The 19,842-nt window shown below is 40.6% G+C and overlaps 1 protein-coding gene across 1 annotated transcript in view; it reads left to right on the top strand.

Annotated features, from left to right (window-relative positions):
• The first annotated feature begins 1,329 nt into the window (after positions 1-1,329).
• Positions 1,330-19,842, top strand: part of CTTNBP2 (cortactin binding protein 2) — a 236,069-nt gene continuing 217,556 nt past the window's right edge. Inside the window, exon 1 of the mRNA XM_036246679.1 lies at positions 1,330-1,436. Within this exon, the coding sequence (XP_036102572.1) occupies positions 1,356-1,436 (81 nt within the window). The 5' untranslated portion in view covers positions 1,330-1,355. The remainder of the gene's footprint in view (positions 1,437-19,842) is intronic.

Here is a 19,842-nt window from a genome sequence, read left to right as displayed (position 1 = left end):
AGTCCAGGATTTGGTTGTAGTTTGATTTTACTTCTTTGAGACACAGCTTGAAAGCCTTCATTTGATTTTGTGCTTTCAACACATTTTTTGTGATCTGGTGATTGGGAAAGCCTGTACCATATGGTCTTGATAAGGTGATAGATTTTCATATCCTGGGAATTGGCAGGAAAGGGTAGGAACTGAATCAGATGTGAGAAGGGAAAATTGAGAATTTGGTCCTAACACATTAATCTCATAAAATTCTTTTAAGACCTATAATATGGTAAAATAAATTTTTAGGACAGTTTTTTTGGGGGGAGATAATTGTTTTAAATGATATTAAAAGTAGAAGCCCTCTTTATTTATTTATTTATTTATTTATTTATTTATTTATTTATTTATTTATTTATTTCAATCCTCACCTGAGGACATTTTTCCATATTTTATTCAGATAGAGTGGGATGGAGGGAGAGAGAGAGAGAGAAACATCATGTGAGAGAGACACATCGATTGGTTGCCTCCCACATGATCCTGACTAGGGCCTGGGATCAAACCTGCAACCCAGGCATGTGCTCTTGACAGGGCATGGAACTCGGACCCTTTGGTCCCTGGCAGAACGCCCAGCTGAGCCAAACCTGCCAAGGCTACTTCACCTTTCTTGAAAAAGGGATTGCATATGAAGGTATGGGCGGAGGGGCTAGGTGGAACGAAATAAAGGGTAGCAGGCCACATTTTGACTTTGAAGGCGATGGTTTTCGGAGTACAAGAGGCAACAATACAATAAAACAAAGCCAGATAGATATGCCAAGAACCTAAAAAACTCCCTGGCGGTAGTCTTACAAAAACAAAAAAACAACTTAAAAAAAAAAAGAATAGCGTGCCTTATCTGATTCCTAGCTGTGGGATAGAGGGTGCTGAAGTGAAGGATTTTCCACATGTTACGGAGAATTCCGATCAGGAGCCCTGACATTTCATCCGATCTATCTGTGCACCTCGGTCATGGTGGGGATGGCGTCGGGCGAATCACCTCTTGGGCTTTCTTTCCTTCACCGCACCCAGGGGCCGTGATTCCCCATCAGCGTGCAGGGCCTTAGCCCGGCCTGGCCGTGTGCCCACTTCTGGTACCTTCAAGGCCCAGCCCACTGACTGCCAGAAGCCGGACGCGGGGCGACAGACCAGGCTGCGCAGGCACAGCCCCGGCGCACAGGGGGTTAAGGCGGCGGGGGCGGCAGTGAGGGGCGGAGGGAGCGCAGCGGCGGCTGGGCTGCTGGAGCCCGCGCCCCGGGACTGCAGCGGGTTAAGCGCCGCCCGCACCGAGAGGGCTCAATCTGGAGCCGCGGCTCGGAGCTCGCATTTGGATCCACTAGAGCAGGAAGATGGCGACAGACGGCGCGAGCTGCGAGTCCGGCTTCATCCGTGCCCCTGAGGACGCGGCGGGGGCCACGGCGGAGGCGACGGTAACCGAGGTCCTGGATTGGGCGCGGTAGAGTGTAGACGCGGGCTGGGATCCCAGTTGGAGCCGGCTTGCGACCCGGAGCTCTGCATAAGCCCGGGCTCCCCGGGGTGCCCCTTTCCCGGGGAGCCCTCACCTTGGGGTGTCTTCATGGCCAGTGGCCAGATCCAATGGGGTTAGACAGGTGCCCGGGTTGGGGATCCTTCCAGTGCTTTCCGAGCCCCGCGGGAGGCAGCCCCGACCACCCGGTTCTCGGGGCTTCCTCGGTGCGTCCCCTACGCCCACTCTCTCCGCTGCAGTCGGATTTGGCCAGGGATGGGGGTTGGCGTGTGTTTCCTGGCAAATTTGACTCCCCCCCCCCCCATTGTTCTCCTCTCTCCTCTGGCTTGGCTGTGGATGCCTGTCTCCGGGGTGTTTGGCACCTCTCAGAGGACCCAGGAAAGCGGCGAAGGGAGGCGGGTCATCGTTAAGCAGGTGTGGGGATGTCCATTGTGTGTTCTTGTGCTGAGGCCCCTTGGTAGAGGCCCAGTGCCCAGCTGTGGGTACTGCTGCTGCCGAGCGCTGGCGCTTTCGGTCATAGTTGTCGCCTGCCCCATCACTTGGTGGTGGTGGTGGTGGAGGTGGGAAGGTCCTCAATCTTCCTGAGAAGGTGCCCAGCAAAGGTGGAGGTTTAGTATCTCGTACCAACATAGTATTCTTCTTTGGGGTTTGGAAACAGAATGAGATTCCACTCATTGCTGGTCCCCACTTTCACCCCCAGAACGCCCGCGTACACAGGCTCAGTGGTGTTTTCTCAAGGGAGGGCTGGACCCACATTTCCTGGGAAAACAACATTCGCGGGATTTGGGAAGAAAATTCGCAGGAGCTGCATGGATCTGCAAAGAAAGACAGCTCTGGGGAGCGCCACCCACCCATGGCTCGATCCCACCCTCCAGATTCCGGGTGGGTTGGAGTGAGAGGAACGTGGACGTCCCCCAGTTCTTCTGGTGTCCTGAGTAAAATCGGTCCACAAGCAGGAGATGGCAGAGCCAGGTGTCAATTGCCAGGGCTTCTTTAACTTCCTTCCTCTCAGTTTAGAGGTAAGGCTATCTGGAGTGTCAGAGGTGAGATATGGAGGAAGCTACTTGGGCGTTAGAGAAGCCAATCCTGGGAAGGAAAAGAGAAACAGAGTGAGGGAGAGAAGGAAAAACTGAGGAGGAAGGCTGCTGATTTCCACTTGTGAAACTGGCAGGTTTTGATTTGAAACTTTAAGGAAAATTTATTTCTCATTTTTTTGTCTGAAAAATTAAAACTTTCTTAAGGTTTCACATGCAATCTGCCTACCTGTAATGCAGTGAATCAGTTCCCCTCTGTGAAATACAATAAGGAAGTTTGCTATTAATACAAGCCTCTCTGGAAAGTTGAAATGATTGGGTACCTTCATCCCCAAGAGATGGTAAGGTGAGGAAGTAGAGGAAAAAGAAGTGTGTGTGTGTGTGTGTGTGTGTGTGTGTGTGTGTGTTGTTTCCCTGGAAGGTTGAATTTGTTTAATTGACTTAGAACAGGTTTATTTCTACTACCCTCAGTATTTTAATCACTTGACAGTTAAATCAAACAGAAACATCTGGTTTATGGTCTGTAGCTGATCTATAGTTTTATTTGATTAGATAGTAAACAGAACCTTGGACGCCAGGCAAATTTTTTTTGTTAACAAGGTCGGTGTTTCTTTCTGATGCTGAAAATGTCCAGGAGTCTGATTTTCAGACTGTGTATAGGTGGGGATTTTATCATTTCACCCTGGTTAATGGGAATAGCCTTGAGAAATCTGTGAAAGTCAAATTCCTTTGTTATTTCCATAGAATTCTTTAGGGTTCTGAGGAGCTGCAGTAAAGATTCTTGATCTAATAAATAGTCTTTTATTTTTAAATAACTTTTGACTTTATAGTAAAATTTTGATGATGCCTTGTATGCCATAAACTGGGCATTTTATTTTTCACTTAACAAGGTATAGTCTTCCCATGTCAGCCACTTGTCCTGTACACTGATTTTTAAAGAAACTAGGTTGAAGAATGGTAGTTGTCATTATAACTGTTCCTTTTATCTAACGATTAAAAATCAAAGACATATTTATGCATTTTGGGTTTGTGGCAACTGAGGACTTAACATTTTTTTTAATGAACAACTTTTTTTTTTTTTTTTTTTTTTTTTGCATTTTAGAGATTTTTTTACTTCAAATTTATTTGTTCATACAATGAATTTTTATATGTGCATTTGACAGTAATGAGCCAATGGAGATTCCAAAGCAGTAGGCTATTTTGAAAGTGTTTTACTGAGTTTTGACTCTTAAGATTGTTGCTTAGAGACAAGTTTAATTTATAGTTTTCAGCTTAATATGATTTCCAGTGGAGTGTTTTAAATTTAGTTTGGTATCCTTGTTCTTAGCTGTTTAAATCCTGAAAGTATCCCAAGTGTAACAGCTACATTATTCAGTAGGATCATAATAATACTTTTTTGCTGTGAACCAGAGACCTGGGTTATTTTTAGCACCTTAGCCAAATGTGATGACTTTTATAGGCTATATTGCTATTTCTACTCTGAAAATAACTCCTTATGAATAAGGCAGTATAGAAAACAGAAATCTTTTTGCTTTTATGTCACCAAAGAATTTAAGAGTGAAAGGAAAAGGGTGATCTTTCTAGAGCTATGTTTAGGAAGCTGACCAACATTCTTGTCATTTAGGGCTTTTCTGGAGCAGCTACTGTGCAAAAAGTAGACATAAATTTTGTTGTCATGGTGATCGTGACAAGAAAAAAACACTTCAGCAATGATTTTGTTAAAAATGTACAGCAGTGATGTTAAACATATAAACAGCAAGCACCTTCAAATTTTTGTTTCCAGACACAGAATTGAATGTAAATGCAATGAAAAGAGATTTCTTAGCCAATTTTGCTAAGCTTTCTTTGAACTCAATTGTAGTTATATGGCAGCTATAGAATATTGATAATTTTACAGCATAATTTTTAAGTAGAAAATAATCTAGATTTAACACATATTATTGAACATTTGCTGAGATGGAGGCATCATGAGTAACATCTTTGCTGTCCTAAAGGAACACTTTCCGGTGATAGAAACTGACATATACCAAGGAATCAAGTTGGAGATGATGGTGTCATGAGAGGCACAAATAATTTGCAGTAGAAGTCTGGGGAGGAAGAATCATGGAGAGGATTACTAGTGGAAGGACCTGGAAACATTCCACAGCAGGATGGCATTTGAGCTGGGCTTTGAGATGTAAGGAGAACTTGGACAGGAAGACCACAGGAAGCCATGTCCAAGTGTGGTTGGTGATTTTTTAGGATTCTTTGAGAGGTAAACCTGGACCGCATGTGAATGGCTTTTAGAGATGATCATCTAAGTTTAATTTCAGTATCAATTATGTGCTTTAGCCTAGATGTTGAAGAAGTACAGTCGTTCCTTGCCACTTCGAGCTTCGACTTTCGCGGCTTCACTCTATCGCGGTTTTTTCAAATATAGTATAGTATAGTATTTGAAAAAACCGCGATAGAGTGAAGCCGCGAAAGTCCGAGCACCAAGTGGCGAGGGACGACTGTATAGTAAACAAAGAATCCTACTTCGTGGAAATTCATTTATCCTGGTAGAGTCTGGAACTGATTAACTGCGAAAAATGAGGGCCGACTGTAGACTAAAATATTTCCTCAAGATTAGACTGTAACTGCTTTCAATGTGTGCTTTTCACTCTACTTTTTTTCTTGTTACATAGTAGCTTGTACATTTCTGTTTGCACCTGTTGTTTAGACTTTATTATTGTTGTTGGTGTCATTGTTATTACTATATTTCTCACAGGAGCAATTCTGTTTAGAAAAAAGCATTTAATTTATCCTCTCTGCTTGAACTCATGCCTAACCTAGATTGGCAGTTGGTTCTATTGTCTTGTGTTTCAGGTAACTTTGTGAGGTGAGAAAATATTTCACAGACTTAATAGTACTTAGCTATTAAGTAATAGTATCTGCTATTGCCCTGGCCAGTTTGGCTGAGCAGTTAGAGCATCAGCCTGCAGACCAAAGAGTCTCCTGTTCTATTCCAGTCAAGGGCATGTGCTTCGGTTGCCCTTCAGTCCCCAGCCTTGGTTGGGGTTGTGTGGGAGGTAACCAATTGATGTGTCTCTCTCACATCGATGTTTATCTCTCTCTCTCTCTCTTCCTCCCATGCTGTCTAAAGATATATGGAAAATACCCTCAGGTGAGGATTAAAAAAAAAGAAACAAACAAGAAAAAATCTGTGATATCTACAGTGTCCATTATCATATAGAAATGTAAGTCGGTTTATCATAAGGAAAGAAAGTCTGTGGCTGGGGTGGAACAGCTTCCTCCTTCAAGAAGAGCTATGTGGGTTTTGTTTTTTTTAAAGAAGGAGAAGTTGCTTATTAGTACAGTGTCAGGAACATGGTAGGTGTATTTATTGAATGAAGAAAATGAAAACTTACCAAGAAGCTATGTCATAACAGTTAATGTTGATAGGCTAATTGGAAAATTTACTTTGTGTGTTAGCAGATTGTAATGAAACTATTGGCCTATGATTTGTAATAATTAACAGTGTATATAGATATCTCAGATCTTTTCTTGTTTCAGAAGGATGACCCTGATTCTTTTTTGATTTTCATTTGTATGTTGTCCCTTTCTGAGCTGCTTTTGCAATAACATTTCAGATACTTTATAGATATTTAAAATTTTTAATTTAATATCTAACACTATTAGTTTTCCATTTATATATATATTTTTCAAAATACCGATTGAGGCTGGGAATGTGGTGGGATGGTAACTTCAATCCTCCCATCCTGAATTCTTTTTGTAATAGAATCAAGACCCAATCTCCCACAAGGTGTCAAGTCAGAAATACAGGGAAATTTAGAAACAGGAAACAGGAATAAAAGAAAAAATTGGGCAGGAGGAATGGGGTTAAGCAAGGCTTTTCAAAGAAAATCATCTGCAAATGCCCAAAAATATGGGACTAGACTTCTACTTTGAATGTGCCTGGGAAGGATGGGGCAGTGTCTCTCGTATCTCGCCCTTCCACCCCCACATACTTTGCCACGAAAGGACTTAGCACACCTGAGTATTGCTTTAGAAGACTTTATTTGAATGTACTTAATTATATTCTCTAGTGGAGCTCCTTTGTAAGACTTATGTAACATGGAAAAGGAAACTTTTCTTTTGTCTGACAATTATGTAATGAAATGAGATTGGTACAAGAGAGATGGTGATAATGACATTGATAGCAAAGGATTGTCAAAATATTATTTACTTATTTATTGTTGTTAATGTTCACAGGAGGATATGAAAAATTTAGTTTAATTAGTTATAAATAACTTATACATAAATAGGATCATGGTATGACTGCCATCACAATATGATGTTATATCCATGTAGAAATCCTTATTTTAAGGGGAAAAATATACTGCGTGGGAATAAATTGTTAGTAAATAACCAAATAGATTGAGGATGAAATTAAAAGGTTATTATTGTGCGTGTAGTATAGCCAAGGTGACTTTGCTCTGTGGAGTGGATACTTTTTTTGCAGATGATCTGGTTTTGCCCTATTTATATTTCTCTGGAAAGGCAGCAAGATGATTCTAAAGGCCTGAGTTCTTCCACAGAATGGCTTTGGAACTGTGAGAAGATCCTTTGGCCATCCATGTCTCAGCCTCTTCACTTGAAAATCAGCATGCTGACATTTGCTATCTGCAGATAATCTAGACGATCTTCTCCAGTGCATTATAAACTTCTTAAAGAATAATCATTGAATCTGGATGCCAACTTGCATGTGGAGATGATCCATGTCTCATATAGATAGGACTGATGTAACATTGAAAGACTGATTTAGAATAGAAATAGACATTTGTTTTATCTGAGCTGTGGTCCTTTTATTCAAAAAGAAAATGGAGATGGGGGAGATCTGAAAGGAGAATACATGTGGTAATTGTCCTTAATAATCAGAGGCTGCCATCCCTGACTGAGCCACTTTTCTGCTTTCACACCAGTTTTCTTGTAGTACTTAAATTTAGTTATATCCATTACCAGGATTCCTTCCTGATATTCTATTTACTTGTCAGTTTTACTTCCTCCAATATACTGAGTTACTTCTCTTTTGTGAAAGACCCCAGGCAGTGAGGTTGATTTGAGGTCTGTGATCACAGAGAGCTGACCTCAAATTTTCAGTATGTTGCTTTAAAGGCAAACACCAAACTGCCCTGTTTATATTATTCTGAATGATTTTTGAAGCAATGAATGGAAATGATTGAATGACCAGCTATTTAGTTGCCTCTACCATTTGCACGCTTTGTGATTTTACACTGAGGGAAATAGTAGACATTTTATACCAGGGTTGGGGGAGGGCATACATGTAAGGTAAAATTAGGTAAAGATGTGATTAATACTCTTGTTCTGACACATATAGTAGAGGTGAGAAAATAAGAGTTAATACAGGTAAGTTTAATATAATGAGGAAATATACAAAGCAGGACATGATTAATTGCCAAGTGAAGTAAGGAAACAGACTCTAAATCTGAATTGAGTGAATGAGAGATTTTAGAGGCTGGGAAGGCATATGAAAGTGGGATTTGGGTTATGTCCTGAAGGTGAATTAGAGGAGAAAGGAGAGTTAAGAATAATGAAGTTAGGAATCTGTAAAACCTGTCAGACTTTCCTCTGTGTAGAGAGAATTCAGGAGGAATATTCTCAAAGTAAAACATAGCTTGAAAGATTTGAAGTAGTTTCTGAGTGTGAATACATGTACTTTTCTTCATGAAAATCTTTATAATTGTCTAAATTCACATTTAATTAATACTCTAAATGTCCTCTGTACCTGGAAAATTGGGTTTAATTTTTTAAATATTTTTTGTTTTTGGTAATCCTCGCCAGAGGATATTTTTTTCCATTGATTTTTAGAGAGTGGAAGACGAGGGCAGGTGGGGAGAGAGAAAAAAATATCTATGTGAAAGAAACATCTATTGATTGCTTCCCACACACACACCAACTGGGACTAGAGATTGAACCTGTAACCTAGGTATATGCCCTTGACTGGGAATCGAACCCATGACCCTTTGGTGCGAAGGCCAATGCACTAACCATTGAGCAACACCAGCCAGGGTTGTTTATGATGCAGTTTTCAAATCTCTGGATAAGTTTCATTGCATTTCCCTCCTTTACAGCCTTTCTTATTGATCCCCAAAGCATAAATCTTGGGTACACCGAAAGCTCTAAATGCATTATTACTTATTAGCATGGACTATTAAACTATGAAGGAAATACATTTCTGTAACTAATGAGCAAATAGGTTAAGTCAATTTTCCTCAAATATTTCTCAAAGGTTTGAGGGAATGACCTAAATTTTCTCAGTCCAGTAATCCAGTTACCATGCTGGTATGTGAAGTCAGGATATTTAGGGGCTGGAAGATATTTTAGAGAGCACTTAGTATATTCTCATTTTACTGATGACAGACCTGAGATCCAAAGAGGAAATAATGTCCTTCAGGCTCATCTGTCTCTTAGGCCCCACCTCCCAATCCCATGTGGTACATACATTGATGAAAAGTAGGCACAACTCACCAGATTTGAAACTAGAGGAGATACTTTTGGTGTTTCTGGAAAGAGCCAGAGAACATGTCCGTCTCTGGGTTTGGTCACGAGATTTTCACCATAACTGATATGTTTGAGCAGAGACCTGAGGGACACTTCTGCCACTGTAGCTCATAATATTTTCTTTATTTTAATTTAAATTTTATTTTTGTTACCGATGTTTCTCCCTTTTTACCCCATTGACACACTCCTCCCCATTCTCCCCACCCCATCCCCGGCTTGGTTGTCCATGTCCATTGGTTATGCGTACATGCATATAAGTTCTGTGGTTTATCTCTTCCCTCCCCCCCAACACCCTCCTCTGAGGGTTGTCAGTCTGTACCCTACTTCCACGTCTCTGGGTCTAACCTGTTCCTCAGACTGTTATGTTCATTATATTCCACAAATAAGTAAGAAGATGTGGTATTTGTCTTTTTCTGCTTGGCTTCTTTCACTTAGGATAATACTTTCCAGGACACTCCATGTCGTCTCAAAGGATAAGAGATCGTTCTTTCTTACAGCTGCATAGTAAGCCATTGTGTATATGTACCACACCTTTTTATTCATTTGTCTACTGATGGATACTTGGGCTATTTCCAGGTCTTTGCTATTGTAAATAGTGCTGCTATGAACATGGGGGTAAACATATTCGTTCTGATTGGTGTTTCAGGCTTCTTAGAGTATATTCCTAGAAGTGGGATCACTGGGTCAAATGGAAGTTCCATTTTTTTATTTTTTCAGATAACACCCTATTGTTTTTCATAGTGGCTGCAACAGTCTGCATTCCCACCAGCAGTGTACTAGAGTCCCCTTTTCTCCATACCCTCACCAACACTTGTTGTTTGATGATTTGTTGATGGCAGCTATTCTGAAGTGATACCTCATTGTTGTTTTAATTTGCATCTCTCTGATGGTTAGTGATATTGAGCATTTCTTCATATGTCTCTTGGCCATTTGTATGTCGTGTTTGGAGAGGTGTCTATTCAGCTCCTCTGCCCATTTTTTAATTGAGTTCTTTGTCTTCCCTCTGTTGAGTTGTATGAGTACTCTATATTAATTTTGGAAATTAACCCCTTATCTGATGTATCATTGGCAATTATGCTCTCCCATACAGTGGGTTGCCCTTCCATTTTATGGTTGTTTCTTTTGCTGTGCAGAATCTTTTGAGTTTGATGTAGTCCCATGTGTTCATTTTGTCCTTTGTTTCTGTTGCCGTAGGTGATGTATCAGTGAAAATTCTGCTGCATACGATGTCTGAAATTTTGTCGCCTACATTTTCTTCTAGAATTTTTATGGATACATGGGTCACATTTAAGTCTTTTCTCCATTTTGAGTTTATTCGTGTGTATAGTGTAAGTTGATGGTCTAGCTAAGGGTCCATCAATCTTGTTTATCTTTTCAAAAAACCAGATTTTTTTTCATTGATCCTTTGAATTCTTTTTTGGTCCCTATGTCACTTATTTCTACTCTGATCTTTACTATTTCCTCCCTTCTACTTGCTCTAGTGATTCTTTTTGTTTGCTTTCTAATTCTTTGAGTTGTGAGGTTAGATACTTTATTAGAAATTTTTCTTGTTTCTTAGGTAGGCCTGTAGTGCTATGAACTTCCCTCTCAGAACTGCTTTCACTGCATCCCATAGATTTTGTGTTGTTGTGTGTTCAATTTTATTGGTTTCCAGGAAGTTTTTAATTTCTTCCTTGATCTCCCCTGTAACCCATTCATTGTTTAATAACATGCTGTTTAGCCTCCATGTGTTCAAATGTCTTTGCATGTTCTTGTTGCAATTGATTTCTAGTTACATGCCATTGTGATCTGAGAAGATGCTTGATATGATTCCAGTATTCTTGAACTCGTAGAGATTTAATTTGTGTCCTATCATGGGTTCTATCTTTGTGAATGTCCCATGTGCACCTGAGAAGAATGTGAATTCTGTAGTTTTGGGGTGAAATTCTCTGTAGATATCTATTAAATCTATTTAGTCTAGTGCTTCATTTAGAGACTCTGTTTTCTTGCTAATTTTTTGTCTAGAGGATCTATCCAGTGATGTCAGTAGGGTGTTGAAGTCCTCTGCTATGATTGTATAGCTATCCATTTCTCCTTTGAAGTCTTCCAGAAGATTTTTGATATATTTTGGTGCTCCTATATTGGTGCATATATGTTTATCAAGGATATATCTTCCTGTTGGATAGATCCTTTCACTATTATGTAGTGGCCTTCTTTGTCTCCAGTTATGGCCTTCATTTTGAAATCTATTTTATCAAATATGAGTATTGCTACCCCAGATTTTTTTTCTTTTCTGTTTGTTGAAAGATTATTTTTTCCCATCCCTTCACTTTCAACCTAAGTGAGTCTTTTGTTTTGAGGTGGGTCTCTTGTAAACAACATATAGATGAGTCATGCTTTCTTATCCAATCAGCTACTCTGTGTCTTTTTATGGGAGCATTTAGTCCATTTACATTTAAGGTGATTATTGATATGTACTTATTTATTGCCATTTTTGTTTAGTGTGGTTCTATTTTTCTTCCTTTTTCTCCTGCTAATTACAGCAGTCCTTTTAACATTTTCTTGCAGTGCTGGTTTGGTGCTAATGTATTCCCTTAGCCTTTTTCTATCTTGGAAGCTCTTTATTTGACCTTCTATTTTGAATGACAGCCTTACTGGGTAGAGTAGTCTTGGATTCAGATCCTTGTTTTTCATGACCTTGATTACTGCCATTCCCTTCTGGCCTGTAGTGTTTCTGTTCAGAAGTAAGCTGATAGCCTTATGGGGTTTCCTTTGTAGGTAACCTGTTGCTTCTCTCTTGCTGCTTTTAGGATTCTCTCTTTGTCTTTAATTTTTGTCATTTTAATTATTATGTGTCTTGGTGTGGGCCTGTTTGGATTCTTCTTACTTGGGGCTCTCTGTGCTTCTTGAACTTGAATGCCTTCTTTCTTTACCAAATTAGGGAAGGTTTCTGTCACTATTTCTTCAAATATATTCTCTAATCCTTGCTTATTTTCTTCTTATTTGGGGACTCCTATGATGTGAATATTATTATGTTTCCAGTTGTCCAACAGTTTTCTTAGGCTGTCTTTCTGTTTTTAATCGTTTTTTTCTTTTTGTTTTCTGATTAGTTGACTTTTTTTATCCTGTCTTCTAATTCACTGATCCGGTACCTCAGCTTCCTCTACTCTGCTGTTTAGTCCTTCCAATGTGTTCTTTATTTCTGATATGTCATTCTTGATTTTTTCTTAGTGGTTTTTAATTTCCGATTGGTTGATTTTCAACATTTCTATGTCTTTACTTACGGTGCTGATGTTCCTTACTCATGCTGTTGAACATCTTCAAGATCATGGCTCTGAATTCTAGCTCTGTTAACTTGCTTTACTGCTCCACATTTATCTCATCTTTGGTAGAGGTCTCTTGTTCTTTCATTTGGCTTTTGTTTCTGTGTTTCACCATTTTGGCTATCACAGTGGGTTTTGGAGCTTGCCAAATTTTCCCTGTGGGTGTTGGTGATACGCTGTTTGTCATTCTCTCTCCTGGGTTTGGATGAGCGAGGGAGGACCCATGTTAAATCCACTGTCAAGTCTTACTTTCCTGGCTAGAGTTGCGAGCCCAGGAATGGTTCAGTTATCCTCTAGCTTTTTGCCTGGATGCTATCAGTAGTGGTTACTTGAAGAGCCTTGGGTTCTCAGTTGAATGGAAAACTTTCTCAGGTGCTCAAGGTAAGGGTATTTCCCAATGGTGGAGCAGATGCTGGTTATTAATGAGCATCAATTTGCATTTCAATGGCCCTCCTGGGTGGTGTTGTGTCTCCGCGGGAGGGGCTGCCACCTCTCCCCAGTGCCCTGGAAAGGAGTAAGATGGCCACCGTCCTGCATGGCTGCAACTCAGCAAAAGCTCTGAGCACTCTCCAAATCCCGAGTGGCCCACACAGTTCCAGTTCCATCTGCCCTCCATCTGCTGAAACCCATGGTGAGTGGCTGTGGCTATTTTAGTGTCTGTACTGGCTCTGGGCTGTGGAGCCACTTGAGAGTTTAGCCCAAAGGCACTGCTCACAACTAAGACTGCTGCTGTCCATGGGCTTCCAGCCCCACTTTCACGCCTCTGCAATCCTACCAGGATCGAGTCAGTGTCCCTGGTTATATGACCCTCGTAAGCTGCTTTTTCGTTGCTTTTTCCCAATGATTTGTCTTCATTTCAGTTGTAATTCCAGTTTGGTCCTGGGAGACGGTCTGTGTAGCTTCCATTCACTCCACCGTCATTTTGGAATCCATGCTCATAATATTTTCTAAAGACTTTTTGGCAACCAGTAATGTGCTGACTCCATTAATTCTTAAGGAATATGGTTAAGGGTCTTCTAGCCCTATTTGGCTATGACTACAGTTGGCCCTCATTTATTCCAGTTAATCAGTTCCTGACTCTACCAGGATAAATAAATTTCTGTGAAGTAGGATTCGTTATTTATACAGTCGTCCCTCGCCACTTCGCACTGCAACTTTCTTGGTTTCACTCTATTGTGATTTTTCAATTAGTTGGTCTCTGTTCAGTTCTGACAATTTAAGGTGACAGTTCAGCCAGGTTCTATTTTGTCTCTCTCTGTGTCTAAGTGAGAAACTAGAGAATAATGCTCTCTCACACCCACCTAAAGTAATTCAGCACTGTTGAAAACTGCTGTGTTGGACAGTAAGAGTTTGGGATTGTGTCTCCTCTTTTATTTATTTTTTTAATTTTTAAAATATTTTTTCTTTATTGATTTTAGAGAAAAGAAGGAAAAGGGAGAGAGAGAGAACCATCAATGAGAGAGCACACCAGTTGGCATCCTGCATGACCCCCAGTGGGGATTGGGCCCATCACCTGGGCATGTGTCTAACCGGGAATCAGACTGGTGACCTCTTAGTGCAGGATCAACCACTGATCCACATTGCCCTGACTGTCTCCTCTTTTATATATAATTTGTTTATATCCCAAAGAAGGCTTTCTCTAGATATGATGACTAGACTCTCCATTAGTTTTTAGCTTCCTAAGCCAGATTTTTCTTTTTTTTATCCTCACCTGAGGACTTTTTTTTGTTTGCATTTATCTTCAGATAGAGCGGGAGGGAGAAAGGGAGGAAGAGAGAGAAAGAAGCATCAATGTGAGAGAGATACATTGAGTGATTGCCACCCACACAGCCTTTGGGGCCGGGGGCAAACTGAAACTGAGGCATGTGCCTTTAGAGGGATCTGAACTTGGGACTCTCTGATCTGTGGACCAACGCTCCAACCGCTGAGCCAAACTGGCACCAGATTTTTTTTTTTTTTTAGTTGGGTGTTAAGCACTTTTCCAGGCAAACATCAAATGTGACAGGCAGAGGAGTGGCCTGCAGAGTTGAAATCTAGAGATTTGTTTTTTTTTTTTTTTTTTAGTGCCTTGCCATCACTAAAATGTGAGATCTAGAATATCCTTTGTTAATTATGACAAGCAAGTGCTATAATAGTGAAGTTTAGTCTTTGAACATGTCTACTGTGATTCGTTTTTTTTGTTTTTGTTTTTTTAAGAGGGAGGGGTATCATGTTTTCATGGGTGCCCTGATGCAGATCCTATTTTTTTCTGTGAGCATGGCATTTGGGTCTGTCTTGCTTGTATCTTACTTTTGCAAATTAGGTTATCAAGTTTGTTTTTTTTAATATAAAATTTATTTAAAAAAGAGGATGCGAAGAAACTTTTGGAGGTGATGAATTTGTTCATGGCATAGATTATGGTGATGATTTCATGGTTGTATACTTATCTCCAAACTCAACAAGTTGTATACATTAAATATGTAAAGCCTTTTCTATGTCATTCATACATCAATAAAGTGGCTTAAAAATATTATAAGATTTAGAACAATTAATTTGCTCCTAAACCAAGAAAACAAAATTACTTTTTAAATTTCTAAGTAATGTTTTACCATATGTGTGTCAGATCAGATAAATGCCACTTCTTATGAAACATTAATGTTTTTTATTGGGAGTTTTGCTTTTGGGCATCCTTACTTTCCTAGAAATGCCAAAATGCTTTGAATTTTTTTGTAAAATATAGTCTTACAACCTGTGACATGTTTTCATATGCTTTCTTTTACTCTGTTTTGACAGAATAGGGGATGGAAACATCAAGCATTGGAGAATGATAATTTGAAAATATTATAATACTTTTATTATTGCAGGCCAGCATTTTTAGTAAAAATACAATATATTTAGTAATATATTGTGAAGAGAGACTTTTTTTTAACATTCTGTGTAACAGTCTATGGGTTAGCAAGAACCCTTGAAACAAGTGTTTTTTATTTTAATGAATTTGCTTTCTACTGATATATTAAAAACCAAAAGTGTTGGTTGCAGGTTACATGCTTTGATGTTGACAATGATGGAACCAAGGCAAGGTCTCCTGACTCTAGTTGAATAAGAATCTTGGCAATGTCTTTCATAATTTATTTGTTTTTAAAATAGAGTGCTTTGCTTATGAAGCTTTAGGGAAACAAGGACAATAAAATATACAATTAATTAAAATGTTTAGAACAACCAGGCGTAGTATTAATAAAGCACCCTCTAAAGCAGCAATTTTCAACCTTTTTTTAATCTCATGGCACAACTAATTACTAAATTTCTGTGGCACACCAAAAAATATATATATTTTTGCCAATCAGACAAAAAATAGGTATAATTTTGATTCATTCACACTGGACGGCTATTGTTGTGTTGGCTGCTGTCCTTTTTTTATTAGACAATTTAAATGAAAAGAGGTCAGTGCCTCTGACTAAATAGTCAGGTATTTCATTTTAAAAATTCTTCTGGTGAAGATGGCAGTGTAGGTAAACACAGTATGGTTTCCCACAAAAACATTAAAATTACAATTTACTACCAAACAGCCATCCTTCAGAACTACGTGAAATCAAACTGAATGGAAGTTCTACAGCTACAACATTAAAGAAACAACCACACAGAGACTGTTAGGAAGGGTGGAGGTGCAGACGAGCTGGTCCCACACCCGTGTGTGGCGGATAAAAATCAGGAGGACACTGCCCTGGCTAGTTTGGCTCAGCGGTTAGAGCGTCGACCTGTGGTCCAGAGAGTCCTGGGTTCAGTTCCCGCTAAGGGCACGTACCTTGGTTGCAGTTTGTCCCCAGCCCTGGTTGGGTTGTGCGGGTGGCAGCCACTCGATGTGTACCTTTCACGTCAATCTTTCTCTCTCGCTCTCCCTCCCACTCTATCTGAACAAAAAATGGAAAAAAATGTCCTCAGGTCAGGATAAAAAAAAAATCAGGAGGACACCTCAGCTGAGAAGGTTGGAGTGATGGGTCCCCGTCCCACACCAGGCACCCAGCTCAGTGTTCCAATGCCAGGAAGAGAAGCCCCCATAACTTCTGGCTGTAAAACCAGTGGGAACTAAGGCTGAGGGAGGATGAGGTTGCTAGAGCCCCAGGCAGCTCCTCTTAAAGGGCCCACGTACAGACTTACTCAGACCCCTTCCCTCTGAGCTCCATTGTGGAGGGGAGGCATCTTGAAAGGCACCAGAGACATACAGGAAAGAACTGAGTTGTTTGGTATCGTGCTGATGACTGGAGAGGCAGCTTTCTCCTGGACAGACCTGCTGTCAGAGGCTTTTGTTCCTTTGGTGAGCCCTTCCCTCACAGAGCAGGCAGAAGGCCACCTTATCTCGGACTCCAGCAACCTGGCTCACACTGTTTGCCCCTCCCTGGTGATTCCCTGAGATCCTGCCGCACCCAACCTTCGGGCCCACCCAAACTATTTCCAGTGGCTTTAACATAGGATTGGCCTGTGTTAGCTCCTGCTTCAGATTTTCTAAATTCTCTCAAATAGGCAGCACCTGGGCCACAGCAAGCCCCATACCTCTCTCTAAGTGGCTCCAAGCCCGGCACTGGAAACAGCCAGCCTTGGTTCACAGCTTGTCATTGCCTGGGCACCTCCAAGCCCAGAACAAGAAGCAGCCATCGACAGATAGCTTTGTAGCTTATGCCTGGTGGCCCTGGGTAGAGCACAGGCAGTGGCTGACCTTGCCCCACAGCCAGCACATGTAATGGACTGTATCAGATCACTTCAAATCATCACCACCCAACCACCTCCACAAGTGACACACTCAAGTAAAGGATTCAGGGGGTACCAGAACACTGCTGAAGTAAGTCTTGCTCTGTGAGGTGGGCCACTGCACAGCTGATCATCCAAGGTAGTCAGAGGTCAGTGGTTAGTGGGCACAGCCAGTCCTTGTAGCTGATTAGCCTGAATAAAACCCTCCCATTGATATGCCAACAGCAATGAAGACACAGTTACAACAGAAGGGTGTAAAGTCCACATGCGGGGGGCACCTCTAGGGCCCAGCTGGGTGATCAGGGAGGCTGTGCCACTGGATCCTACAGGCCAGTTAGTACAACAGGCCACCCTAGGAAACCTAGGAGAAACAGCAACTCTACCTAATACATAGAAACAAACACAGGGAGGCAGCCAAAATGAAAAGACAAAGAAACATGTCCCAAATAAAAGAACAGAACAAAACTCCAGGAAAAGAACTAAATGAAATGAAGATATATAATCTAACAGATGCAGAGTTCAAAACACTGCTTACAAAGATGCTCAGTGATCTTAGTGAGGGCCTCAAGAGCATAATAAAAGACAAGTCAGAAATGAAGGATTCACTAACTAAATAAAGAATAATTAACAGGGACTCAATAGTAGAGTAGGTGAAGCCAAGAAGCAAACCATAACTTTGGAATATAAGGAAGCAAAAAACACCCAATCAGAACAACAAAAAGAGAAAATAATCCAAAAAAAAAAATGAGGATAGTATAAGGAGGCTGTGGTACAACCTCAGGCGTACCAACACTCACATCATGGTAGTGCCAGAAGGAGAAGAGAGAGGGAAAGAAATTGAAAACCGATTTGAGAAAATAATGACAGAAAACTCCCCTAACTTGGTGAAGGAAACAGACATAGAAGACCAGGAAGCACAGAGAGTTCCAAAGAAGATGAGCCCAAAGAGGTCCACAACAAGACACATCATCATCAAAATGCCAAAGGTTAAGGACAAAGAATCTTATAAGCAATAAGAGAAAAGCAGTTAATTACCTGCAAGGGAGTTCCCATAAGATTGTCAGCCAATTTCTCAAAAGAAGCTTTGCAGGCTAGGAGGAAGTCACAAGAAATATTTAAAGTGGTGAAAAGCATTACCCTACAACCAAGATTACTCTGTCCTACAAGCTATCATTAAGAATAGATGGCCATATAAAGAGTTTCCCAGACAAGAAAAAAGTAAAAGAGTTCATCACTACCAAACCAGTATTATGTGAAATGTTGACAGGTCTTCTTGAAGAAGAAGATAAAAAATATGAACAATAAAATGGCAATAAATACATATCTGTCAACAATTGAATCTACAAACAAAATGAGCAAGCAGATACAGAGAACTTTTTGTTGGTTGCCAGATGGGAGAGGAGTTGGTTGAAAATGATGAAGGGATTAAGAAGTACAAATTGTTTGTTAGACTGATGAACCTCAAAGGGAACGGGGAAGATGGTATGGGAAGAGAGAAACCAAGGAACTTATATGCATGTATACATAACCAATAGACACAGATGATAATGTGGGGAAGGCAGGAGAGGGATGGGATTGGGGAGATGGGGTGGGTGGGGGGAAGAGAACATCTGTAATACATTTAACAATAAAAAGTTAAAAAAAAATTCTTATGACACACTGGTTGAAAATGCTGTACCAAATCATGTAAGAACTGCAACTTACTTTCCCATCCCAGTGTGAAAAACCAGGATAAAAGAGTCGGTCTTTCATCATAGTCAATAAACTGAGTTTACTGGACATGGGCTGGTAGATTTTCAAAGAAATAGGCTTATAGACAATATTCCATGCCTCCCTACATAAAGTACCTGGTGCTCTCAGCGTTATTTAACAATCACCCACCTTTATTTAGCACTTATGTTTTTGTTTAATCCTCACAAGAACTTGGTGGGGTAAATGTTAGGTTTTCTGTTATACAGATAAAACAGAGACTGGGATAAGTTGCAGAAATGGTTCTCTAAGTACAGTCCTTGCACCAGCAGCAGCAGCAGGAGCCTGTTAGAAAGGCAAGTTCAGGGCCCTGCCTCAGACAACTCAACCAGACACTGGGGTGGAGCCCAAGAAGTCTGTGAACAGAGTCTCCAGGTGATTCCACTCTGTGTCTAAATTTGAGAACGCTTGCTTTCTAAGAGTTATGTGACACCACTATATAGTGGGAGCCAAATTGGAGCCCTACTACATTGGATTTTACTATTCACAAGGAACATCACTAAGTTAACCTTCTAAGCCAGTGGTTCTCAACCTTCCTAATGCCGCGACCCTTTAATACAGTTCCTCATGTTGTGGTGACTCCCAACCATAAAATTATTTTTGTTGCTACTTCATAAGTGTAATTTTGCCACTGTTATGTCTTAGGCGACCCCTGTGAAAGGGTCGTTCGACCCCCAAAGGGGTCGTGACCAAAAGGTTGAGAACCGCTGTCTAAGCCTTCCAGAACTACTCCTGCTTCAGGCTTGCTATAGCTTTTCTTTTCTTTCTTTCTTTTTTTAATTTCTATCCTCTGCCTTTCCAAACAACTGCTCTGTCTAATGTATGTGCAAAAAGAAGCAATTTTAAGAGGAAAATCCTAAAATATTCCTTTGAAGAACCAGCTATCTCTGGTCTCTTTCCCCATAAACTGTTATTATAACGTTCCAGAAGTTTCCTTTCAAAATTGAGAAGTGACCAGTTTCTGGTCATGGCCTGTTTGAAAGCCCCTGGGATCATTTAT

Source organism: Molossus molossus, unplaced genomic scaffold (genome assembly GCF_014108415.1).
Source record: "Molossus molossus isolate mMolMol1 unplaced genomic scaffold, mMolMol1.p scaffold_m16_p_7, whole genome shotgun sequence".
NCBI classification, from domain to species: Eukaryota; Metazoa; Chordata; class Mammalia; order Chiroptera; family Molossidae; genus Molossus; species Molossus molossus.
This window is presented reverse-complemented; position numbering and strand designations above follow the sequence as displayed.